The sequence below is a fragment of the Canis lupus genome, chromosome 26 (assembly GCF_003254725.2).
Source record: "Canis lupus dingo isolate Sandy chromosome 26, ASM325472v2, whole genome shotgun sequence".
NCBI classification, from domain to species: Eukaryota; Metazoa; Chordata; class Mammalia; order Carnivora; family Canidae; genus Canis; species Canis lupus.
The window spans coordinates 9,782,322-9,808,332 of NC_064268.1; the positions used below are offsets into that span (position 1 = coordinate 9,782,322).

At 42.2% G+C, this 26,011-nt stretch overlaps 3 protein-coding genes and 1 long non-coding RNA gene across 4 annotated transcripts in view; 2 read left to right on the plus strand and 2 right to left on the minus strand.

Moving 5' to 3' along the window:
• LOC112676561 (disintegrin and metalloproteinase domain-containing protein 1a-like) overlaps positions 1-1,828 on the plus strand; it is a 29,813-nt gene extending 27,985 nt beyond the window's left edge. The window contains exon 2 of the mRNA XM_049101816.1: positions 1,748-1,828. Coding sequence (XP_048957773.1) covers positions 1,748-1,813 — 66 coding nt within the window. The 3' untranslated portion in view covers positions 1,814-1,828. The remainder of the gene's footprint in view (positions 1-1,747) is intronic.
• The window catches only part of LOC125753724 (uncharacterized), a 34,757-nt gene extending 24,676 nt beyond the window's left edge, over positions 1-10,081 (minus strand). The window contains exon 1 of the long non-coding RNA XR_007406178.1: positions 9,656-10,081. This is a non-coding gene — a long non-coding RNA (uncharacterized LOC125753724). The remainder of the gene's footprint in view (positions 1-9,655) is intronic.
• A 7,783-nt stretch (positions 10,082-17,864) lies between these two features.
• Positions 17,865-21,283, plus strand: LOC112676566 (disintegrin and metalloproteinase domain-containing protein 1a-like). The gene has a single exon (XM_025473990.3). The coding sequence runs from the start codon at positions 18,255-18,257 to the stop codon at positions 20,751-20,753; it is 2,499 nt and encodes an 832-aa protein (XP_025329775.1). The 5' UTR covers positions 17,865-18,254; the 3' UTR covers positions 20,754-21,283.
• The window catches only part of TMEM116 (transmembrane protein 116), a 138,400-nt gene continuing 132,712 nt past the window's right edge, over positions 20,324-26,011 (minus strand). Inside the window, exon 13 of the mRNA XM_049101821.1 lies at positions 20,324-23,294. The gene's annotated coding sequence lies outside the window, so the exon portion shown is untranslated. The remainder of the gene's footprint in view (positions 23,295-26,011) is intronic.

The following is a 26,011-nucleotide window of genomic DNA, read 5'->3' on the forward strand; positions in this document are numbered from 1 at the left end:
AAGTGAAGGTCTCCACTTGTAAACTTACACATGTGATTTGGGACTTTTGAAAAAGATGTGGAGGATTTCTGCTGAGAAGCACTTCAGTGGAGAGCAGGAGGGGTTACTTTCCTAACTGCACATGTGATGGTGACTATGGTAAGAGTTAAAGAGCATCACATATTTTTACTAGCTTCTCAAGCATAAGGGAATCATGATTTAGATAGGGGGTAATTATGCTTAGCTAATTTAATGGTGTTCTTTAAAGACCAAAAGTCAGATAGATAATTGGGAAACTATCAGTAAAACCTATTTAAAACTCCACAACATGAATACTTGGGTGGCTCAGTCAGTTAAGCATCTGCCCTCGGCTCAGGTCATGATCTTGGGTCCTGGGATCCCAGCCCCTGGTTGAACTCCCTGCTCAGCGAGGAGTCTGCTTCTTTTTTTTTTAATTTTTTAAATTTATTTATGATAGTCACAGAGAGAGAGAGAGAGAGAGGCAAAGACACAGGCAGAGGGAGAAGCAGGCTCCATGCACCGGGAGCCCGACGTGGGATTCGATCCCGGGTCTCCAGGATCGCGCCCTGGGCCAAAGGCAGGCGCTAAACCGCTGCGCCACCCAGGGATCCCCTCTGCTTCTCTGTCTTCCTCTGCCTCCACCCCTATGCTACCCGCACTTACCCCCCCATTAGTAAATGTAATATATATTTTTTTTTTTTAGTAAATGGAATCTTAAAAAAAAAAAACCCAAACCAAAAAACTTCACAATATTTACATCAAACTTTAGAAAAAATTAGCAAATATGCAAGTTGTAAGTTGAATGAACTTTGTTTTTTAGTTGCTGTCCTATGACTGCAAGATGAGGTTGAAGGCAGGAAACAAAGGTCAGGACAGGCTATTTGAATGAAGTTCCTCTGAAAAAGAGATAGAAAATTGGACGTATTTATAAACTGTCAGATGAATCTATTTTTTAAAGATTTTATTGATTTATTTGAGAGAGAGAGGAAGGAGAGAGAGCACAAGCAGGGGGAGTGGCAGAGGGAGAGGTAAAAGCAGGCTCCTTGATGCGGGGCCCAATCCCAGGACCCTGAGATCATGACTTGAGCCAAAGGCAGATGCTCAACCGACTGAGCCACCCAGCCACCCGTGTCAGGTAAATCTTAAAATGTGTGGAAACCCTAAATCTCAGGGATTGAAGGCTGAAGTTCTTTAGCATATGCTATGGCAGGGAGGAGACCAATTTTAGTGTGGGCACAAGAAGGGAGGTAGGGTACCTTGGGTTCCAGGTTCAGCGTTCTGCATTTTGTGTGACTGCTTCTACAAAGCACACTCTTGCCTGATCCTCCGCCCCCCACCCCATTATGTTTGGGGTATTCTGAGGCGTTCTTGCTTCCATGTTCCAATAACCTGTGTGGGTAGTCACTAATGACCCAGCCAGCTGCACCTAAGAGATTCTGACAGTGACTCCTTGCCGTCCTTTGCCCCCCCTTCCCTGAGTGGCTATTGTCCTCTCTCTGCTCCCTAAGGCTGGTGGAGACCGAGGCCCTTCCCTTAGTTTCCCAAAGCACAGCCAAGTCCAGGCTCTAGATTTTTATCCAGGTTTAGAGGGAACAAAGGGAAACTACAGTGTGGAAAATAATGTATATGGGTGTGGCCAATATTAAAGTTCTTGGAGTCCAGACGTCTTGCCCCTCCCTCGGAGACTTGGACAGGTCCTCTCTTTCTTTGGACGTCCCCAACGTGACATCTTTCCTTGTCCATGCAGGAGTACTTTGGGAATGTCCTCAAAACTTGGAGCCAAACACCAACCTCCCTTCTGGGGCTCAGTTGAAGGAAAGTAAAAGATTTATGTTAAACACAGGTGACATATCAACCTCATAGGGGTGCAGTTCTGCACTAAATAAAGTTTTGCACTCATCACCAAAACTTTTTTTTATCTGCAAAATTTCTTGACACCATGTTAAAAATTAAAATGAAAACTTAATGGTATTTACAAACTTCAGAATTTTAGTGTTTCCTTTGGGCAAATATGCTCACTGAAATGTTTTCTCAAAACCAAGAGCAGACTTCCTTCAAGAATGTTTGCAAAGTGCTGACTCTTTAAAATTACTATTCCCCCTGCTTCTGGACATAAGGCTTTAAAACTTCTTGGACCAGGGAAGAATGGGGGGAGAAAAAGGTCCAATACCACTTTTGTTATTTAATATAATTATGGCAGTCTTACATGAGGAGGTCATGTGTAAGGACATGTATGAGGACCAAGAAGGCATTGGATTAGTTTGTGAAGCAGAAAGCCATGGGTGAGTCTTCCCACAGTTAGAAAACAATTTTCCAAATACTTACAAAGGAAACATCGGAGGCGGAATTATGACCAAGTGTTTGCAAACAAATGCCTGTTTTACTGCTGGAAACTACCTAATCGGGCTCTCTAGTGACCTTCCTGAGGTTCTCCAGACACAGACTGTGTCACCACAGCCTGGAGTTCAGGAACGTCCACTGCTCTCTCGTTATCTAGGGTAGTAAACCTGGTGAGGCATTAAAGGGCTCTGACAACTGGGTCCTCCTGTCCACTTCTAGCCATTATCTCCTACGACTTTTGAAAACAAACATGTCCTCGTTTCTCCTATTCGTATGTCTGACAGGGAGGACCTGTGTTCTCGCTATATGCCATGGCCACTTGTCTCTCTGGGCTTTTGATTCTATCAAATGACCTTACTCTTCCCTATGCTCACTTGGTTCAACCTTCCCAGCTCCAGCGAGGCTCTTGAAATTGCTCCAGCATACCTTTCTCTACTTTTTTGAAGGACACATGGGTTCTCTTTGAGAATACTCACGGAAAGAACCTATAGGGCAGTCAGTCTGAAACAGGCCATCAGGGGATTGTTTTCTACAGAACAAGGGAGCATCCATCATCCTTGTCCTTGAGTGAAATGACTGGGTGACGGGCACTGAGGAGGGCACTTGATGGGATGAGCACTGGGTGTTATACTCTATGTTGGCAAACCGAACTTCTATATATATATATATATATATATATATATATATATATATTCAATATTGTATATATATATTTAAAAAAAGAAATCTCCAGTTAGTACGTTGAAAGTGAGAAATGTGTGTACCCACGCAACATGTTCTCAGAACCTCAAAGTCTGAAGGTACTCATGCTTTGGTGGAGAAATGGAAAGAAAGCTTCTCAAGACACAGGAGGAGTGAGCTGCGAAGCCACAACCTTTCTTCTAGTAATGCATTTTTGGTCACCTACTAATCACGAACTAGGTGTGAGTGCAAACAGTTTCCCATGAAAAAGGGATATAAAAAAAGGCACAGTGTCAGTGCCAGGGGACGGGAGAGAAGGCTCTCCCTCATGCTTATCCACCTAAAGCCCTCCTTTACGGTTCCCCAGGTAAGGTAGGTCATCAGGAAACTACGGAAATGCAAACAAAGATGCCAAATAAAGCAAAGGCTACCAATTAATCCTATGCTTTGGAAAAATGACAATGGATCCCAACTTTGAGGTAACTGATGTGTCATGGTTTAAGGGAAGCCTACAGACAGGAATCTCTTTATAAAACTGTTGCAACAAAATGATGCCAGTACATTAGATCCCCCAGCTATTCAGGGGAACTCTATTGCAGAATTTACATTTTTATGTAACAATGTGTATATATATATATATATATATATATATATATATATATATGAAACACTTGGTTTTATTCACAATTTTTTCCAAAACAGATACAATTTTTAATCATCTTTATTGTCACGTTAGCTGTTTTTATGACCAATGTCAATGTCTAGTAGTGTTTTACAAAACAATTAAAGCGTAAGAGAAAACAATCGGCTACCTTTCCTAAACACTGTGAGAGCTCTTTTCTTCTCCTTGGATGATGCTAAGAGCGTGAATGCTGTGTAAGCTTGGAGTCTTGTGTTCTGATAGCCTAAAAAATCCAGCCAGAAGGATTTTCTGAGAGCAAACAACCTTATTTAAAAGAAGAAAGTCACCTTTCTTCTGATTGAGGGGGCTTTCATATTCCCTGTCTCTAAATCCCAGGCGTTACTTTCTGGCTCATTGGTCTTAGACATCGAACTTCACTTCCTTGGGCCTAGGTTTCTGCTTCAGTAAGATGGCCACGCGAAGGACGCCCCTCACATAGTGGGTTGAGAGATTAAGTTAGGTAATGCCTGTGCTCGTATCAGGTGCACTGCTTGGCTTACAGCGGGTGCCCACATAAACACTGAGAAGATCTAAAGTCACCTGTGTCTATGGATGTCAGATTGTATGAATTCTACGTTGTTCAGCAATGGTAAGATCTATCACTACCTAGTCGTAATACTGAATTTCCTTCATACCAATGGCATTCTGGCCTATCACACACATGGGCATTTGCAAACATGTTTCTACTTCCCCTACTAAATTGAAAATCTCTGGGGGGTGAGGAGGAGTAAGATTTGATTGATGTGGCAATCACTGCCTCGGGTCCAGTTACGGGTAAGACTGGTAAGGGCTTTATTCTCTTCCTTAGAGCCCCTCTCAAGACCATGGTGGCATTGAAAGCAACACTGCTGTTTGGGTCCTAAGTCAAGATTCTAGTTTCCTCCCTCTTCTGACTGTACCTTTAATCCTGAACGTGCAAATGGCTCAGGAGAGGTCAATTTGCACATTTGAGGCTTACTGCCCAACCTTGATGCCTTTTTACAGAGTCTAATTTGACTATGAAGCTGACACATGTCACCTTGTCTCATTCACTCACTCATTGATGCATTCATTCATTCCACCACTATTGAGTCCTTACCTATGAACTATTGAACTAGTACTAGGGACATGGTAGAAAATAAGACAAAGCCTCTGATCCCATGAAAGTTAAAAAAAAAATCACAAACCTGGCAGAAACAAAAAGATAACTGTATGATGTGCCAGGTTGTAATATGTGTGTGATGGAACAGAATGGAGCAAGAAAGGGGAACAAGAGTGATGTTAGGGTGGAGTGCTATTTGAAGGCCATGGTCAGAGAAGGGGAAGAGCAGACCAGGGAGAGGGAAGTCTAAGTGGAAAAGTCCTGAGACGGGAACATGCTTGGCAATGTCTGAAGAACAGCCAAGAGGTCAGCATCATCTGGACAGAGTGGGCATCGTGTGTAGCAGTTGAGGGCTGTGAGTGGAGACAGGTCACATGAAGACTTGGTAAGGATCGTAAAGGAATTATGTTTCTATTTCAGTGGAGATGGGAAACACGGGAGGGCTTTAGCAAAGGAGTGACCAGAGCTGAGAAGTACTGAAGGATCACTCCATCTGCTACATGATCAATGAACAGGCAGGGGTAGGGCGATGGGCCATTGCATAAATAGAGAATCCTTAGAGACCTTGTGATCTGTCAAGTGGGAGATGTTGGAAGCATTCAGGAGGGTGGCTGAAGTGGTAGTGGTGAGAAGAAGCTAGATTCTGGGTACACTGTGAGGTAGAGCTCAAAGGGTTTGCTGACAGAGCAGATGTAGAGTGTGAGAGAAAGGCGGCAAAGAAGGATGACTCCAGTGGCTCTGCCCTGAGCAACTGCAAGGACAGAACTACCATTTACTGAGGTGCAGATGAGTGTGGAAAGAGCAGGCGTTGGACATGGTTAGTTTGAGATGCCTGTTAAACACCTATGTGGGCATGCTGGCTAGGCAGCAAGTTGACTGAGTCTGGAATTCAGGAGAGAAGTCAGCCACAGATGTCTATTTGAGAGTTGCCAGTCTGGAGATGATATCCAAGCCACGGGATCGGTTGACACTGCCTAGGGAGCAGAGTGAGCAGCTAGAGAAAGGAACAGATCTGAGGGCTGGGTGAGGATGTAGCTCCAGGGTGTTTCACGTGTAAGTGTTGATAAGATTGAGGGCTCAGGAAAGAAGTGGGAGAAGGAGTGGCTGGTATGGTATCACCAAGAGAGTGTTGTCCTGAAAACCAAGAAAGGAAAGTGTTTCTAGAAGAGCGTTACACTACAGACTCAGTCCCAACAGCAAATTCTCTTGGCTCTACTTTCAACACATACCCAGGCTGTGACCTCTTATCTCCACTGCCCCCAACCCCCCACTGTCCAGCACACTGCCAGCCAACATCAACTCCCTCTTCTCTTCGCCAACCACAAAAGTCTCTAACTGGTCTCTCTGCTTCCACCCTGGCTCTCCCAACAGCCTATTTTCCACCCAGCAGGCAGAGTGATTATTTTAAAAGGTAAGTCAGAACATACTGATCATCTTTTAAGTGCTGCCAATAGGTCCACGGTGAGGACTGAGTTTTGATCATTTGATTTGACAACAGAGACATATCCATTGGTATCCTGGAGCAGAGCAGTCTGGATGGATGGGTGGGAATGAAAGCTTATTCTACTGGCATCAAAAGGTAAAGGATGAGTCAAGCAAACATCTCTGAGGGTGTTCAGTGTCATCAGTATTCAGAAAAATACAGATTGTATAGCTACAAAGAGATGTCACTACACACCCACAAGACTGGCTGGACGAAACAGAAAATTCCAAGTATTGCTATGGAGCAGTGGAAGCTCTCCTAAACTGCTTCAGGAACATAAAGTGGCATGCCGCTTTGAAATAGCACTCTTAATTTTCCAGTTAAATTTATTTTCTCAAGTACCCTATAACAGCTCTTTGACTCTTAGGCAAATGCCCTATACACTTCTGCTTATTTGCATCATGTTACTGGACAATAATGGTCAGAGAAGCACTCTTCATAGTATTTGAAAAGAAAAGAACCCTGTGTTCACTGATCCTCAGTAGAATGTTGTGACTGATCCACACAGAGAAAGACAGGTGTAGTACAACATGGAAAGGAATGAACTATGGTGGCACCCAAGAGAGTAAGTGTAAACTTAAATACCATGTGGAACAAAAGAGGCCACATCGCATTCGTATGAATTCATAGGAAGTTAAGAGGTAAAATGGGAAACGTTTCCAAAATGTTAAAATAAGGTCCTCTAGAAACTCCCTCCTCCACATGAGCAGTTACGACAAAGGCAAATAGAGTCAGAGTCCACTTTTTCGAAGTATGGAAATTAATCAAAGACAAGGAACCATGTGAAGCTTGTTTGTTCAAACACAAACAGTAAAACAGCTGAATCTTGATAAGAGCAGCAAGCTACGGGAAGTTTTAGTTGCCCTAGTCCCGTATCCCTCTCCCTCAGGCCCTCACTATCCTTGAAAAACAGCATCATAGCTACTCGGGTAGCTGTGAAAACAGGCAACCTAGCACCCAGTGGACTGGGCAGAACAGTTTGAAGCCCCCCCAAAAGGCCCACGGCCATCGAACTGTCGGTAATTTTACGTCTAGCAGTTGCCCAGAAAATCCCCATTCACAGGACGTGCCTTGCTATAAACTCTTAGAAGAAAACATAAGGCAAAAGTGTCACGGCACTGGATTTGGCCAAGATCCTTCTGATGCACGACACCAAATGTGCAGGCAACAGAAAATAGACAAAACAGGCTTCAACAACACTTTAAAAATTTTGTGCATCAAAAAACACTATTAACACAGGAAAAAGGCTACCCACAGAACAGGAGAATATATTTGCAAATCAAGTGTCTGATAAGGGACTAATACACAGAGACACTCCTACAACTCAACAACAACAAAATAACCTGATTAAAAATATGGGCAAAGGACTCAAGGAGACACGGCTGCAAAGAGGATACACAAATGACCCATGAGCACCACTAAAAAGATGCTCACCGTCACTCATCATTAGGGAAATGCAAATCAAAACTACAGTGAGACACCACCACCCACCCATAAAGATGGCTTCTGTCAAAAAAACAAAAAACAAAAACCCCAGGAAATAACATGTCCCGTGTCAGAGAGGACATGGAGGAAACTGGAGCCCATGTGTGCTGCTGCTGAAAATGAAAAATGGTACAGCTGCTGTGGAATACGGTGTCACGATTCCTCACAAGATCAAAAATAGACTTGTCATACGATACAGCAATTCCAATTCTGGGTATACACCCAAAAGAACTGAAAGCAGGGTCTTGAAGAGATATTTGCATGTCCATGTTCACAGCAGCACTATTCACAATAGCTGAAACATGGAAGCAACCTAAGTGTCCATTGATGGATGATGAACAGATAAGCAAAATGAGGCATATACATACAATGAAACATTCCTCACCTTTAGAAAGAAAAGAAATCTGACACGTGCCACAACACAGATGAGCCTTTAGGACATTATGCGGAACAAAATGAGCCAGTCCCCAAAAGAAGTATCTTGTAGGATTCTTAGGGAGTCCTTAGGGGAGGCACTTAGGGGAGGCACTCATAGTAGTCACAGTCATAGAGATAGAAAGTAGAATGGTGGTTCCTACGGGCTGAAGGCAAGGAGGCAATGGGGATTTACAGCTCAATGACTATAGAGTGTCAGTTATAAGTTATAAGAGGAAAAGGAGTCCTGGGGATTGGTAGTGGTGATGGTAGCACAACATTAAGAATGTATCTAATGCCACTGAACTGTGCACTTAAAAACGGCGACGATGGTAAGTTTTATGCTATGTGTGTTTCAACCCAATAAAAAAGAAAACAGGGAGAACAAAAATGAAATACTTCTTCATTCTGAGAGAAACACTAGCACTGGGAAAGTGAAAAGACAGCCCACAGGATGGGAGAAAATATTAGCAGATCATGTATCTGATAGGGACTAGTACTCCAAAAATATTAAGAACCCTTATAACTCAACAAGAAAAAGACACCCAATTTTAAAAGGGTACAGGATGTGAATAGCCGTTTCTCCAAAGAAGAAATAAAGAATCAGTAAGACTGTGAAAGGATGTGCAATATCATGAAGTATCAGAAAAGTGCACATCAAAACTATAATGAGATACCCCTTTATATGCACTGGGATGGCTAAAACCAAAAAGACAGGCAAGTATCAAATGTCAGTGAGGATGTGGAGAAGTTGGAATCCTCATTCACTGCTGGCAGGAATGTAAAATTACGTGGCTGCTTCAGAAAACAGTTGGGCAGTTCCTCAAAAGGCCAAACATAGAGTTAACACATGACTGAGCAATTCTACTCCCAAGTACCTACCCAAGGGAAATGAAAACATATGTCCAAGCAAAAACTTGTACTCAAACATCCACGGCATATTATTCACAATAGCCAAAAAGTGGAAACAACCAAAATGCTCGACTGCTGGATCAAAAAAAAATAAACGTAACATGTGGTTCATTCATTCATTCAAAAAGAATCTATTATTTGGCCCCAAGGAAATGAGGTACTGGCACATGCTACACAGCTCATCCATGAAAACATATGATGTGAAATAAGGCAGTCACAGAAGACTATTATGACATGTAGGAGTGCATTGCTATGAAATACCTGGAACAGACAAAGTCCTAGAGCTAGAAAGCACACTGGTGATGGCCAGGGGGGCTCGGGGAGGGGAGAATGAAGAGGGACTGGTAATGAACATGAGAATTTTCTTGAGAGGGTGGGGAAAAGCTTCTAAAATCGACCGAGGTGATGGTTACATAATTCCCAGAACATGCTACAAACCACTGACCTGGACTCTTGGTATGTGAATTGTATCTCAACAAAGGTGTATTGTTGACAAGCTAAAATAAAAGTACACAATTACACTGGCGTGCATATTTTGGAAGCAAGACACGTTTTTAAAAAGTGAGAAAGTAGTTACCATAAGAGACAGGATCATGATTATCTCTGAAGCAGGAGGCTTTGTGACTGGCAATGGCACACAGGTGATTTCTATGGAGAAACTGATGATTACTGCACTGGTGCTGCACATATACAGCTGTTTTGCTCCCTCAGTCAAATATACATAACATAAAACTAACCATCCTGGCCATTTTTAAGTGTACAGGTCGGTGGCATTATGTACATTCACACTGTTGTGTGGTCATCAGCACCATCCATTTCCAGAACCTGTCATCATGCCAAACTGAAACTCTGCACCCATTAGACAATAACTTCCCCGTTACTCTTTCCCCCAGCCCTATTCTAGTAGAGCTCTATTCTACTCTGCCTCCATGAACTTGACTATTTGAGGAACCTCATCCAAAGGAAATCACAGAGGAGGAGTTAAGATGGCAGAGGAGTAGGGGACCTTTTTTTTTTTTTTTTAATTTATTTATTTATGATAGTCACAGAGAGAGAGAGAGAGGCAGAGACACAGGCAGAGGGAGAAGCAGGCTCCATGCACCGGGAGCCCGACGTGGGATTCGATCCCGGGCCTCCACGGGATCGCGCCCTGGGCCAAAGGCAGGCGCCAAACCGCTGCGCCACCCAAGGATCCCAGGAGTAGGGGACCTTAATTTTTGTCTGGTCCCTGGAATTCAGCTAGATAGTTACCAAATCTTTCTGAACACCTGCAAAATCAACCAGAGATCTGAGAAAAGAATTGCTGCAATTCTACAAACAGAAAAGTGACCACTTTTTGGAAGGTAAGAGGTGAGGAGACGTGATCCGGGGCAATACATGGGAAGATATAGGGCAGAGGGGTGGGAACTTGCGTGAGGAGGCTACCGCAAAGTATTATAAGCAGTAGGGCACAAAATCAGAACTTTTAGAAGTCTGCTACAATAGAGGACACCCCTGGCTTGAGGGTGCTCAGGTGGAGAAGCAGGGTGGAAAACCAGGTCGGACAGCATGGCCTCAGGATCCCCGGGGTCACCAGAAGAACGGAGGCGCCTGAGTGTGGCAGAGTTTCCAGACATGGGAGCTCGGAAGCTGGCTGAAAGCAGCGAGTCCAGGAGCTGGCTTTCTGCTGTGTGTTGTCATAAACTGTGAACTGCTGCACGGTCCTACTTTTGTGCCCTGGGCAGGGGCCCAGCAAAAGGCGGAAGCTGGGCCAGACACCCCCGCCCCTTTCTTGGGAGGAATGGCGTGGGTCTGTGCCATGGGAGTCCATAACATTTGGAGACTCAAAACTGGGTCATGTGCCTGAGATAAAACACTCGGTCACAGGCTGGGTGAACAAAGAGTTCGGATGAAAACCAGGGAGACAAGAGTGATTGAGTCACATAGTGTAATCCAGAGTTGCTTATGCTGAGCCCAGCCCCCTGGTAAGGGGGGTGCAATTCTACCCAGGCAAGGACACCTGAGAATCAGTGCAATAGGCCCCTCCCCCAGAAGACCAGCAGGAACAACTCATTAGCACCAAGTTTACCGATCATAGAGATTGCAAAAGTTCAGCTTTTGCGGAAAACAGGATATATCATTCATGGTTTTAAAAAATTATTCTTTAATCTTTTGGTTTTATTGTTTTTCAGCTAGTTTCTTATTTTTCCAATTCTCTGTTCAAGTCTTTAAAATTGTTTTAATATATACATTTTTAGTTTTTGTTTTCCTTTCATTGTATTTTACTGTATTTTGGAGTCTGTATGTATAAACATATATACTTATATGTTTTCCTTTCTTTCCTAGTTTGAGATCTAGTTTCTCTTAACAAACAAGCCAAAACATACCCAGGATCTAGTTTATTGTTTTGTTTGTTTTACTTCTTGTTTGATTTCTTATTTCGTTTTGTTTCTGTTTTCTTCTGGTTAGTCCTGTTTGTATTTTCTGGTGATGCTGTTGTTATTTTTGTCTTTCTCTCTCTTTCTTCTATTCTTTTTGGACATAATTTTGAGATGGAGAAACTCACTCACCCCAAAAGAAAGGACAGGAGAAAGTACTACTTGCTGCCAGGGATTTAATCAATATGGATATAAGTAAGATGTTGCAGTGAAATTCAAAACAATGATTATAAAGAAATATGCTTGGAAAAAAGCATAGAAGACAGCAGAGAATCCCTTATTGTAGAAATAAAAGAATTAAAATCTAATCGGGTGAATATAAAAAATGCTATTATTGAGATGCAGTTAAAAAGAGAAGGTCTCACAGCCTGGATAAACAAGGCAGAAGAGAGTGTCAGTGATATAGAAGATCAAATGATGGAAACCAAGGAAGCTGAGAAAAAGAGAGAAACAAGTACTGGATCACAAAGGGAGACTTTGAGAAATCAGTGAGACCACAGAGTGAAATAATATTCAAATAATAGGGGTCCCAGAAGATGAAGGGGGGCAGGAGGCTTATTTGAACACAAATTACAGCTGAGAACTTCCCTAATCTGGGGAAGGAAACAGGCATTCAAGTCCAGGAGGCACAGAGAACCCCCCTCAAAATCAATAAAATAGGTCAACACCCCAACACAGAATAGTGAAGCTTGCAAATTTCAGAGATAAAGAGAAAATCATGAAAGTAGCTTGAGACAAGAGGTCTCTAACCTATAAGGGTAGAAACATAAGGCTGGCAACAGACTTGTCCACGAGACCTGGCAGATCAGAAAGGACTGGCATGATATATTCAATGTGCTAAAGGGGAAAAAAATGCAGCCCAGAATACTTTATCCAGCAAAGCTGCCATTCAGAATAGAAGGAGAGATAAAGAGTTTCCAGGACAAAGAAAAATTAAAAGAATTCATGAACACTAAACCAGCCCCACAAGAAATATTAAAGGGGATCCTTTGAGTGAAAAGAGAGCCCCAAAGTAACAAAGCTCAGGAAGGAACAGAGATAATCTACAGAAACAGCAGTGTTACAGGTAATACAATGGCACTAAATTAATATCTTACAATAGTTACTCTGAACATAATGCTCCAATCAAAAGACACAGGGTATCAGATTGGATTAAAAAAAAAAAACAAGACTCATCTTGCTGTCTACAAGAGACTCATTTTAGACCCCAAAACACCTCCAGATTGAAAGTGAGGGGGTGGAGAACGATTTGTCATGCTAGTGGACATCAAAAGAAAGCTGGAGTGGCAATCTTTCTATCAGACGAACTAGATATTAATAAGAGATGAAGAAGGACATGATATAATAAAAAGGTCTATCCAACAAGAAGATCTAGCAATTATAAACATTTATGCCCCTAACTTGGGGCAACCCACTATAGAAACCAATTAATAACAGAATTAAAGAAACATGTTGACAATAGTAGCAGACTTTAATACCCCACTCATGGCAAAGGACAGATAATCTGAGCAGAAGATCAATAAGGGAACAAGGGCCCTGGATGACACCCTGGACCAGATAGACTTCACAGATATATTCAGAGCATTTTTTTCTTCTTTAGGTTTTATTTATTTGGGAGAGAGACAGAGAGACAGAGACAGACAGAGACAGAGACAGAGAGAGAGCACATGAGTGGGACGGAGGTGGGGGAGGAGCAGAGGGAGAAGCAGATCCTCAACTGAGCAGGGAGCCTGCTGTGGAGCTCGGTCCCAGGACCCCGAGATCATGACCTGAGCTGAAAAGAGCTACTTAACCAACTGAGCCACCCCGGTACCCTATTCAGAGCATTTCATCCTAAAGCAAGAGAATGGACATTCTTCTCAAGTGCACATGGAACATTCAATTGAGCTCACACCATGCATATTTTCAGAACACGATGCTTTAAAACTTGAGTTCAATCACAAGAGAAAATTTGGAAGGGACACAAATACATGGAGGTTAAAGAGCATCCTACTAAAGAATGAATGGGTCAACCAGGAAAGTAAAGAAGAATTTAAAAAATACATGGAAAGAAATGAAAATGGAAGCACAATAGTTAAGAATCTTTGGGCTGCAGCAAAGGCAGCCCTAAGAGGGAAGTATATAGCAATACAGGCACCTTCCTCAAGAAACAAGAAATGTCTCAAATACACAGCCTGAACATACACATAAAGGAGCTGGAAACAGAACAGCAAATAAAGCATAAATCCAGCAGGAGAAGAGAAATAATAAAGACGAGAGTAGAAATCAATGACACAGAAATAAAAAAACAACAACAGTAGAACAGATCACAAGGAAACTAGGAGCTGGTTCTTTGAAAGAATTAATATGATCGACAAACCCCTAGCCAGATTTATCAAAATGAAAAGAGGCCTTCCTCCCAAACAAACAAAATCATGACTGAAAGAGGAGAGACCACAACCAATACTGGAGAAGTACAAGCAATTACAAGAGAATATTATGAGCAATTATATGGCAACAAATTAGGCAATCTGGAGGAAAAAGATGCATTCCTAGAAACACATAAACTACCAAAACTGAAACAGGAAGAAATAGAAAACCTGAACAGACCCACAACCAGCAAAGAAATTGAAGCAGTAATCAAAAACCTCCCAACAAACAAGAGTCCAGGGCCAGATGGCCTCCCAGGGGAATTCTACCAAACTTTTCTTTTCTTTTACTCTTTAAAGATTTTTGACTTATTTATTCATCACTCGCACATACACACACAGAGAGAGAGAGAGAGAGAGAGAGCAGAGAGAGAGAGAGAGAGAGAGGCAGAGACATAGGCAGAGGGAGAAGCACATAGGCACAGGGAGCCCGATGTGGGACTTGATCCCAGGACCCTGGGATCATGACCTGAGCCAAAGACAGATGCTCAACCACTGAGTCACCCAGGCGCCACTCCACCAAACATTTACAGAATAATTAATTCCTTTTCTTCTGAAGCTGTTTCAAAAAGATAGAAATGAAAGGACTTCCAAACTCATTGCACGAGGCCAGCAATACCTTGACCTCAATGCCAGACAAAGACCCCACCAAAAAGGAGAATTACAGACCAATATCCCTGACGAATATGGATGCAAAAATTCTCTCCTAGATACTAGCTAATAGGATCCAAGAGTACATTAGAAGAATTATTCACCATGACCAAGTGAGATTTGTTCCTGGGCTGCAAGGGTGGTTCAACATTTATTTTTATTTTTATTTTTTTAAAGATTTTATTTATTTATTCATGAGAGACACAGAGAGAGAAAGAGGCACAGACACAGGCAGAGGGAGAAGCAGGCTCCATGCAGGGAGCCCAACGTGGGACTCGATCCCAGGTCTCCGGGATCATACCCTGGGCTGAAGGAGGCGCTAAACTGCTGAGCCACCCGGGCTGCCCTCAACATTTATTTTTAACAACAGCTTTTAATAACAGCTTTCTTGATATATAACTCACACTGCACAGCCACATGCAGAAGAATGAAACAGGACCACTTTCTTACACCATACACAAAAATAAACTCAAAATCAATGAAAGACCTAAATGTGTGGCAGAAATCCATCAAAATCCTAGAGAAGAACACAGGCAGGAATCTCTTTGACCTCAGCTGCAGCAACTTCTTGCTAGACACGTCTTCAAAGCAAGGGAAACAAAAGCAAAAATGAACTGTTGAGATTTCATCAAGATAAAAAGCTTTTGCACAGCAAAGGAAACAGCAAAACTAAAAGGCAACCTATGGAACAGGAGGAGATATTTACAAATGACATATCAGATAAAGGGCTAATATCCAAAGTCTATAAAGAACTTTCAAACTCCAATACCCCCAAACCAAAGTCTGCAGTCAAGAAATGGGCAGAAGACATGAAGAGACATTTCCCAAAGAAGACGTACAAATGGCTAATAGGCAGGTAAAAAACAAAAACAAAAACAAAAACAAAACTCAACATCACTCGGCATCAGGGAAACACAAATCAAAACCACAATGGGATACCACCTCCCAGCTGGTCAGAATGGCTAAAATTAACAACTCAGGAAACAGCAGATGTTGGCGAGATGCGGAGAAAGAAGAACCCTCTCACACTGTGGGTGGAAATGAAAACTGGTAGCCGCTGTGGAACACAGTGTGGAGGTTCCTCAAAAAGTTAAAAATCAAGCTACCCTACAACCCAGCAATGGCACTACTAGGTATTTATGCAAAGGCTACAAACATAGTGGTCCAAGGGGGCATCTGGACCCCAATGTTTACAGCAGCAATGTCCATAGTAGCTAAACTATGGAACAAGCCCAGATGTCCATTGACAGATGAATGGATAAAGAAGACGTGGTGTGTGGACACACACACAGACACACACACACACAGATGGAATACTATTCATCCATCTAAAAGAATGAAATCTTGCCATTTGGAAAGACGTGGATGAAACTAGAGGGTATTATGCTAAGTGAAATAAGAGTCAGAGAAAGACAAATACAAGATCTGACTCCTATGTGGAATTTAAGAAACCAAACAGATGGACACAGGAGAAAGGAAGGAAAAATAAAATAAGATGGAAACAGAGAGGGAGACAAACCGTAAGAGACTCAACTATAGGAAACAAACTGAGGGTTGCTGGAGGGGAAGGTGGGCAGGGGGGACCGGGTAACTGGGTGATGGGCCGGCCGTAAGGAGGGCACCTGATGGAATGAGCACTGGGTGTTATATACGCAACTGCTGAATCCCTAAATTCTGTCTCTGAAACTAATATACACTATATATTAATTACATTGAGTTTGAATAAAATGTTTTTAAATAAATGAAATCATAAAATATTTGTCCTTTTGTGTCTGGCTCGGCTGTTCTCTTTCTAATAACTCACTGTAAAATACATTTACATCTTATGCATGCTTTGTGTTTGTGCTGTGATTCAAAGTAAAACATTTCAGAAAAGAAAAAAGGAGTGGTGCAAACTGGAACAGAATGTTTATACACTCTTTCAAAGAGTTTCATTTTGAAATGGAAAAGAGAAATTGGATGCAACTGGAGAGTGATATAGGCTGAGAAGGATGGTTTCATAAGGGCGAGATATTACAGCATATGATGAGACTGGATCCAATGGACAAACAGATGTTTAAAATGTCAAAGGGAGGGACGCCTGGGTGGCTCAGCGGTTGAGTGCCTGCCTTCGGCCCAGGTTGTGATCTCCGGATCCGGGATCTAGTCCTGCATCGGGCTCCCTGCGAGGAGCCTGCTTCTCCCTCTGCCTATGTCTCTGCCTCTCTCTCTCTCTCTCTCTCTGTGTGTGTGTGTGTGTGTGTCTCAGGAATAAATAAATAAATCTTAAAAAAAAAAAGATGTCAAAGGGAGAAGGGAGAACTGGAAGAGTGAACAAAGTCCGTGAGCAACTGAATGGGAAGGAGACTCTGCATACAAGCAGAAGGATCGGCCTTAGATTGGAGCATGGACAACTTATCCACTACAGTGGAGGAGACTCTAGATACAGGTGGGCTCACCTGGCATCTACATGTAGAAGTACTCATTGGATTGCTTCCATTTTTCTCAGTGAAAGAAGAGGCAGGAAGAAATCAGGAGAGTGAACTTCTGGTAAAATATAGGAAGAGGTATACACACACTGAAATCACAAATATGCCATTAGTCAGCATGGTTGTGGGTTTCCCAGAAGACACTTTTAGCCATTCAGGGCAGGCATTCAAGCAAGTACAAACAAATAACACACAACAGATGAGACATCACCGTACCCATACCAGGGTTCACTTGATAAATAATTCTTGTTCATCTACTCTTGGACAAGCCCTCTTCTAGACCCAGGGGTATAAAGATGAACAGACAGAAGAGGTCGCTGAACCCCCAGAGGCCATATTCTAACACAAGGGAGACTTTTATCAGGATTATCTAGTTCAGAACAGGCACAATCTTAGTGTACCAGTATGTCAGGGCCATCTCGAGAAGGCTGTGGGCCTCTACGCACCCACCAACATGGCCATGATACTCATGCATAAGAGGAGACCGCTCTATTAGCATCCCCATACACATGTTTGGACTGTGTTATAAACAGAACTCGAGAAACCAAACTTTGGTGATGTTAAAACAGAGAGGACTATTGGCCCTTGCCCCGTGAGTCACCAGTCCACGTGAGTCTGTCCTGTGGCCACAGTGCCACCACTCTATCTGCCTTAGCTAACAGACCGGCCTGTGAGGTGTGCATATCACTATAATGCCATCGAGGGATAAAGAACAATCTGAATTATGATGTCTGTGTATCACAGAGCAAGAGTTTTAGAAGAGGGGAAGTGAGCGACAGAGTGTGCTCACCAAAGATGTCCAATCCCCCTGGTCTGGAACACTTGGAGTTAGCCAAGCAACGGACGACCAGAGGGGTGGGGGTGGGGCATTCTGTGTGGCACAGTTGAGAAGGCATGGAGGTTTTGTTTCCACTCTCAAGGTAGGGTCTTGCATTTTAGAGTTTGCAGTCCTTCATGATTATATCAGCCTATGATGTCGGAAGGACTTTAGCCAAGGTGCACTGAAGCTGATGCTGTGGAAAGAAGTCACAGAGAAAGGACACTATCTGAAGGATAACAGATCAGAAAGACTGGAAAGGACACAGCCAGAGGCTGTGCCTCTCACAGGTAGACAGTAGCCACCCTTTATGCAGCCAGAAGAGATCTGGAGCTAATGCCTGTGACTGAGGGTCTGTGTGTCAGGGAGAGCTGCTGCTGATGGACGCAGGCCACCCACCATCAGCTGATTCACAATGGCCATATCCATGGCAGCTTCTTTGAGACACTCTGCCTCCTTGTCTTCTCTGCAGAAATACCAAGTGGTTACCTACGAGGCTGGCCAAGTGTTTCAGACTTGGGCTCCCCACGTGAAGGACTTGAGGCGGGCACTGGTAGCACCAGGACCTCTGTGTGTCAGGTTGGGGGTTTTGTTGCTGTTGGTACTGATTTTCTTGCCAAGCTTGTACTGTGACCCTGGATCTGTATATTACTCTTCTTATGAAACAGTCATCCCCAAGAGTCTGACAGCCAAGGGAAGGGAAGACCCAGGGGAAAAGGCATCCTATGTACTATTAATGCAGGGCCAGAAACAGGTGATTCACCTGAAGGTGAAGAGAGACTATTTTGTGAGTAACTTTCCAGTCTTCAGCTACCACAATGGTGTCCTGGGGCAAGAAATGCCTTTCATCTCGCATGACTGTCACTATGAAGGCTACATAGAAGGAGTCCCAGGTTCTTTTGTTTCTCTCAACACCTGTTCGGGCCTCAGGGGCATCCTGATTAGGGAGGGAAAACCCTATGGCATTGAGCCCATGGACACTTCAAAACGGTTTGAACATGTGCTGTACACCATGGCACACCAAGCTCGAGTCTCCTGTAATGTCACTTCCAAAGGCAGCCAAGTGGTGTCCACCAGCCGGCAACAAGGGAGCAGGGAGCCTCGCAGTCTACAGGCACCGTCCTCCTTTTGGTCACACACCAAGTACGTGGAGATGTTTGTCGTGGTCAACCACCAGCGGTTCCAAATGTGGGGCAGTAACGTCAATGAGACAGTCCAGAGAGTAATGGACATCACCGCTCTGGCCAACATCTTCACTAGGGGAATAAACACAGAGGTGGTGTTGGCTGGAATGGAGATCTGGACCGAGGGGGACCTCATAGAAGTCCCAGCGGACTTGCGAGTTACACTCAGGAATTTCAATAGCTGGAGACAGGAGAAGCTGTTCCATCGTGTGGAGCACGATGTTGCCCACATGATCGTTGGACATCATCCTGAAGGGGATGCGGGGCAGGCATTTCTCAATGGTGCCTGTTCGGGAGGCTTTGCAACAGCCGTTGAATCCTTCCATCATGAAGATGTCCTCCTGTTTGCAGCGCTCATGGTCCATGAGCTCGGGCACAACTTGGGTATTCAGCACGACCACTCAGCCTGCATTTGTAAAGATAAACACTTTTGCCTCATGCATGAAAATATCACTAAGGAAAGTGGCTTCAGCAACTGCAGCTCTGACTACTTCTACAAGTTCCTCCGGGAGCATAAAGGGGCCTGCCTATTTAACAAGCCTCGGCCCAAAGGTCGCCTGCGTAGGCAAGCCACGTGTGGAAATGGTGTGTTGGAGGAGGATGAACAATGTGATTGTGGACCTGACTGTGGTAATAACCTTTGCTGTGACCAAACATGTCACCTGAAGCCAAAAGCAAAGTGTAGTCATGGACCTTGCTGTAAAGATACATGTGATTATGCAGAACAGGGACTGATGTGTCGCTCTGCTTTGGGAGAGTGTGACCTTCCAGAGTATTGTGATGGTATCTCTGACAGATGCCCCACTAACACATACAAGCAAGATGGTACATCTTGTCAAAGAGTTCACTATTGTGTTCAGGGTCAGTGTAAGACTCTCGATTTTCAATGTGTAAGTGTTTTTGGGTACCCTGCAAGGTCTGCCCCAGAAGACTGTTACATTTCCATGAACACTAAAGGGGATCGGTTTGGAAACTGTGGCCTTCCCACTTCAGAAAGCCAACAATATGTTAAGTGCACAGATGAAAACATATATTGTGGGAAAGTTATATGTACAAATATTAAAAATATGCCAGATATCAAACCCATGCATACAATGGTCCAGATTCCTTATAGAGATGACTGGTGTTGGAGCATGGATGTTTATAATGTTACCGATATCCCTGATGATGGTTATGTGGAAATTGGCACTCTTTGTGCCCCAGAAAAAATTTGTTATAATTTCTCCTGTGTTGATTATGCTGTGCTCAACTATGACTGTGAACCAAAAGAAATGTGTAATGGGAGAGGAGTTTGCAACAATTTAAAGCACTGCCATTGTGAGGCTGGCTATGCCCCACCTAACTGCAAAACTATAGGAACTGGGGGTAGTGTGGACAGTGGCTCTCCTGCTGCAGTAAAGGGACCTGAAACCACTACCATTGTTGAAAAACGTGAGGATGGTTTCTTAGACCAAATTATCATATCATCTTTGGTATTTTCCTTCCTAATATTATTAGTCGTAATTATTTGTATCATTATCATTTGTAAACGTGCAAGAGGAGCTCCTCCAGAGCCCACAGAAAAGGGTCCAGCTGAGGCTGCAGTAAAGCCCCCAGAAGCAGAGCCTGAAATGGCTGCTCCAGAAGAGGTAGTGGAAGAGGAAAGGCAAGAAGAGGAAGAAGAGGAAGAGGAAGAGGAAGAAGAAGAAGAGGAAGAGGAAGAGGAAGAGGAGGAAGAATCCGAGCCATAAGAGAAGTAGTGGGAGAAAGAAGCCAAATATGTCAGACATCTCAAGCACTGAATGGGAATGAGAGGCTCAGGGAAGTAAAGATGAAGTGGGAATGACAGCTCCAGTGGCTCTGACTAGAAATACAGTCTATAAAAATATACTAATGTAGGAGGAGGGATTCACCACTCACTTTTTTTTAAACTCATTTTAGTATGTAAGGTTTTATTTATTTAATATATTAAATATTCTACTACTTTTTACTTTTCCACATTTCATTTGAACTCTTCGCATGCATCTGTATACAACATCAGTATCTTTGTCTCGGGCCAATTTTTCCATTCACCAGAAACTCCTTTAGTACATACCATCTTTCGTCTAAGTTGTTTGACATATACTACCATATTTACCTGCATTTATTACTTTCACTATATAAGTAACCAGTACCTATTATGAGGACAGCTGTTTATGTGATCATTTAAATTTGCCTTATAAATGTATATTCATGAAATGAGCGTTTAAATCCAAAAATAAATAAAACCCTATTCTGATTATTTATCTCTTCAGATTCCACTTGGCATAGTTATTAAGTCCATTTTATTCTAGGACTCTGTGGGATATACCATACCTGGGAAACCAGAAAAGCCTGATTGTCCCAAGGTCAAGGGGCAAGTGTTAAAATCATACTCCTTTTCAAATCTGGCAGATGTTTAACATGATGCATGTATACCCAACTTATTACTTCCCAGTATTCCCAAAACCTTCCTATAGCCATACTCCCTTTTCACCCACAAGGTTTCAATTATTTTTCTTTAGAGCAGCTTTCATAGCCTTTCCTCTTTAATCATCTTCATGGGATGAATTTCAAACCTCCAAATATCTTGTGTCTGATGAATATCACCTAGACTTAGAAAACTGTATTTATGCTAATTTTATGAGTATAGAGACCCTAACCTCCGACAGTGCTAAGTACGTGTATAAAACTAAATTTTTATCTTCTATTTTTTAATGTATTGAAATTATTAACTTGTTCACTGACATCAGAAGGAATCTCTCCAATTACAGGTTAACAGTGCTTAGAGGTGGTAGATACTTCTCTGTGAAGAAGCACAAAGCAAGTATAACATTAATGTTATTTTGTGGCAAGAATTGTGATAAATACTTTGCATTCATTGTTTCCACTTCATCTTCCCAAGTTCCCTATGAAACCTCCATGTTGTTGATGAGGAAGCAAAGAAAATTTGCTCTAGAACTGGTAAGTGGTGGAACCTGCATCTCTCCTCAGGTATGGCTCAATCACTATTCTCCACTTCCTCATGGGTCTTTTCTTATGGTAAAAAGTGATGAGGAAGGCACTCAACAGGTCCCTAATTGACCTCTACTATGAACTCCCAAATTGCATAAAAATTATCAATGAAAATGTCTTTTCTCCTATTACATCTTGACATCAGGGAATGGCAGGTTGTCATCTTACTCAGTGCTTGGATTCAGCATATTATAAATGCTTAATAAAAGTCTATTATGAATAATTAACTGGAGATAACCTTAAAATATAGATAAGGCCAAATTCATTTCCTTGGCTGAATGCCTCTTGCTATTCCTTAGCACAACAAAAATCTTACTTAGTGTAATACTGAGGCAGACCAATTTTTTAAAACAGATTTATTCATTTTAGAAGGAGGGGAGGGGTGGAGGGGGAGGGAGAGGGAACTCTAGGCAGACTTTTTGCTGAGCTTGGAGCCCAACAGTGGGCTCGATCCCAGGATCCTGAGATCATGACCTGAATTGAAACCAAGAGTTGGATGCTTAGCTGACTGCACCAATCCCAGGCACTGGGATTGCTAAACATTTAGAAATTATCAAGTAATAAAAAGTTTATAACATCTTGAATTCCAAACATAAAATAAAATAAAAATCTTGAATTCCAGCAAATGAACGTTGAACCACATTAGGATAGACTACGGTAAAGGAGGAGGCTAGTTTTAATGTGGGCAGGAAAAAGCAGTTAGATGTAACTTAGGTTGTGAAATCTCCATGTTTGAGGATCAGTTTCTTGTAAAGTTTGGGTGACAACAGTTCTACATCGCATGTGACTGCCTCTAGAAAGTATGCTTTTTCAACTGATTCCTCTCCATATTACATTTGGGGGATTTTGATGAAAGCTTGCATGTTTCAAACATCTGAGTCAGCAGTCACCAGCTACTTGCTCCCCTAAAACTTACTGCTATCTTTTACCTGGGCAGCTATTATCCTTTTTGTGCTGCCTTAGGCCAGAAAATACCCAGGCCCTTCCCTTAGTTCCTCAAACCATAGTCATGTCCAGGCTCTACATTTTTATCCAGATTTGGGGGGTAGAGTGGGGGACAAAGGGAAATTACAATGTGAAAAAGAAAAATATTTGAATGCTACAGATATGTATTAATGCTCCTGAAGTCCAGGCATCATGCCCTGCTGGTGGACTTGGATAAGCTGTCTCTTCCTCAGACCTGACCCAACACCCTCTCTTGTTCCTGTAGGACTGCTTGTGAGAATATCCTTGTCTGGAATCAGACTCCACCACATTCTCTGGGGCCCAGTGAGAGGGGAAAGAAATAAAAAAAGTAATTTACTGACAACCCAGATCATGTCATCATAACCTCACATTAATATAATTACCCCCACAATAAAGACAAAGCATGAAATTAGTCTGACAAAAATTTAGCTTTTTGTATGTTCAAACTTCATTTTTAAGCTTATTTTTAAATTTTTAAAAAAGATTTTATTTATTCATGAGAGACACAGAGAGAAAGAGAGGCAGAGACACGGGCAGAGGGAGAAGCAGGCTCCATGCAGGGAGCCCAATGCGGGACCTGACCCCAGGACTCCAGGATCATGCCCTGGGCCAAAGGCAGGTGCTAAACCACTGAGCCACCCAGGGATCCCCTATTTTTAAATTTTGAATTATAATTGACATATAACATTACATGAGTTTCAGGTATACAACATAATGATTCGTATTTGCAAATATGGTGAAATGGTTGCCATGGTTAAGTCTAGTTAACATCTATCACCACACTCTTTCTTCTTTCTTTCTTTCTTTCCTTTCTTTCTTTCTTTCTTTCTTTCTTTCTTTCTTTCTTTCTTTCTTTCTTTCTTTCTTTTTAAAGATTTTATTTACTCATTCATGAGAGACAGAGAGAGAGAGGCAGAGACACAGGCAGAGGGAGAAGCAGGCTCCATGCAGGGAGCTCGACGCGGGACTCCATCCCGGGTCTCCAGGATCATGCCCTGGGCTGAAGGTAGGCGCTAAATCACTGAGCCACCTGGGGATCCCCCAGTTTTTTTTCTTACGATAAGAACTTTTAAGTTCTACTAGAACTTTTAAGTTCTACTCTCTCAGTAATTTTCAAATACATAATACAGTATTAATTAGTCATCATGTTGTTTATTGTATCTCCAGGACTTATTTATTCTATAACTGAAAGTCTCTATTTTTTGGCTACCTTTACCATTTCATCAACCCTCTCATCCCCTGCCTCTGGCAACTTATTTGTTCTCTGTATCTATTTTTGCTTTTTGCTTGTTTTCAGATTCCACATACAATTGAGATGATATAGTATTGGTATTTCTCTAGTGACTTATTTTACTTAGAATTCTGTCAGGGTGCCTGGGTGGCTCAGTCAGTTAAGTATCTACCTTCTGTTCAGGTAGTGAACCTGGGGTCCTAGGATCAAGCCCCATGTTGGGCTCCCTGCTCAGCAGACAGTCTGCTTCTCCCTCTCCCTCTGCCCCTGCCCCTCTCGCTGCTCATGTTCTCGCTTGCTCATTTGCTCTCTCTCAGATGAATAAATTAAAAACCTTTAAAAATATAAAAAAAAAAGAATTCTCAAGTCCATCCATGTTGTTATAAATGGCAAGATTTCCTTCTTTTTTATTGCTGAATAATGTTGAATATATACATTGTATACAATATTCCTTTATATATAGTAGATATATATCATTAGATTTTATATGTATACATATATATAATATACATAAAATATATAATATGTAAATATACATATAAAATAAATACATATATGTATATTATATGTACCTATATATCTCACATATTCTTTTCCATTCATCCAATGATAAACATATAGTTGCTTCCATGTTTTGGCTATTGTAAACAATGCTGCAATGAATATGGAGGTGCAGATATCTTTTCAATTTAGTGCTTGTTTCCTTTGGATAGCCAGTAGTGGAATTACTAAATCATATCATGGTTCTATTTTGAATTTCTTAAGGGACCTCCATACTGCTTTTCATAGTGGCTGCACCAATTTACATTTCCCCCAACAGTGCAAAAGGGTTCCCTTTTTGTCCACATCCTAGCCACCACTTGTTATTTCAATTTTTTTTTAAAGATTTATTTATTTATTCATGAGAGACACAGAGAGAAGCAGGGACAGAGACAGAGGGAGAAGCAGGCTCCCTGTAGGAGCCTGATGTGGGACTCGATCCCAGAACTCCGGGATCATACCCTGAGCCGAAGGCAGATGCTTAACCGCTGAGCCACCCAGGTGTCCTGATTTTGAGTCTTTTTAATAACCATTCTAACAGGTGTAAGATATCTCACTGCAGCTTTGATTTGCATTTCCCTGATGATTAGTAACACTGAGCTCCTTTTTATGGACCTCTTGGCCATCTTGTATGTTTTCTTTGGAAGAATATCTATACAGATGGTCTGCCAATTTTTTAATTGGATTGTTTTATTGCTATTTAGTTGCTGGAGTTCTTTTTTATATTTTAGATATTAATCCCTTATTAAATACACAATTTGCAAATATTTTCTTCCATCCAGTAGCTGCCTTTTCATTTTGTTGATGGTTTCCTTTGCTGTGGAAGCTCTTATTTTTTATTTTAGATTTTTTTGTATATTTTTATGTATTTTAGATTTTTTAAAAATTCAAGTTAGTTAACATATAGTGTATTAGTTTCAGGGGTAGGATTTAGTGATTCATTACTTGCATATAACATTCAGTGCTCATTCCATCAACTGCCCTCGTCAATGCCCATCACCCATTTACTCAATGTTCCTACCCACTTCCCCTCCAACAACTCTTTAGTCCCTATTGCTTTTTTTAAAAAAATATTTTATTTATTTACTTACTTGAGAGAGCAAGTGAGAGATAGCACAAGCAGGGGAGGAGGAGGAGAAAAGGGAGAGGGAGAAGCAGACTCCTTGCAGACTCCATCTAGGACCCTGAGATCTTGACCTGAGCTGAAGGCAGATGCTTAACCAACTGAGCCACCCAGGC

Excerpts from the sequence above, each read along its gene's own strand:
- LOC112676566 (XM_025473990.3), top strand. The coding sequence starts at position 18,255 with ATGGCCATATCCATGGCAGCTTCTTTGAGACACTCTGCCTCCTTGTCT.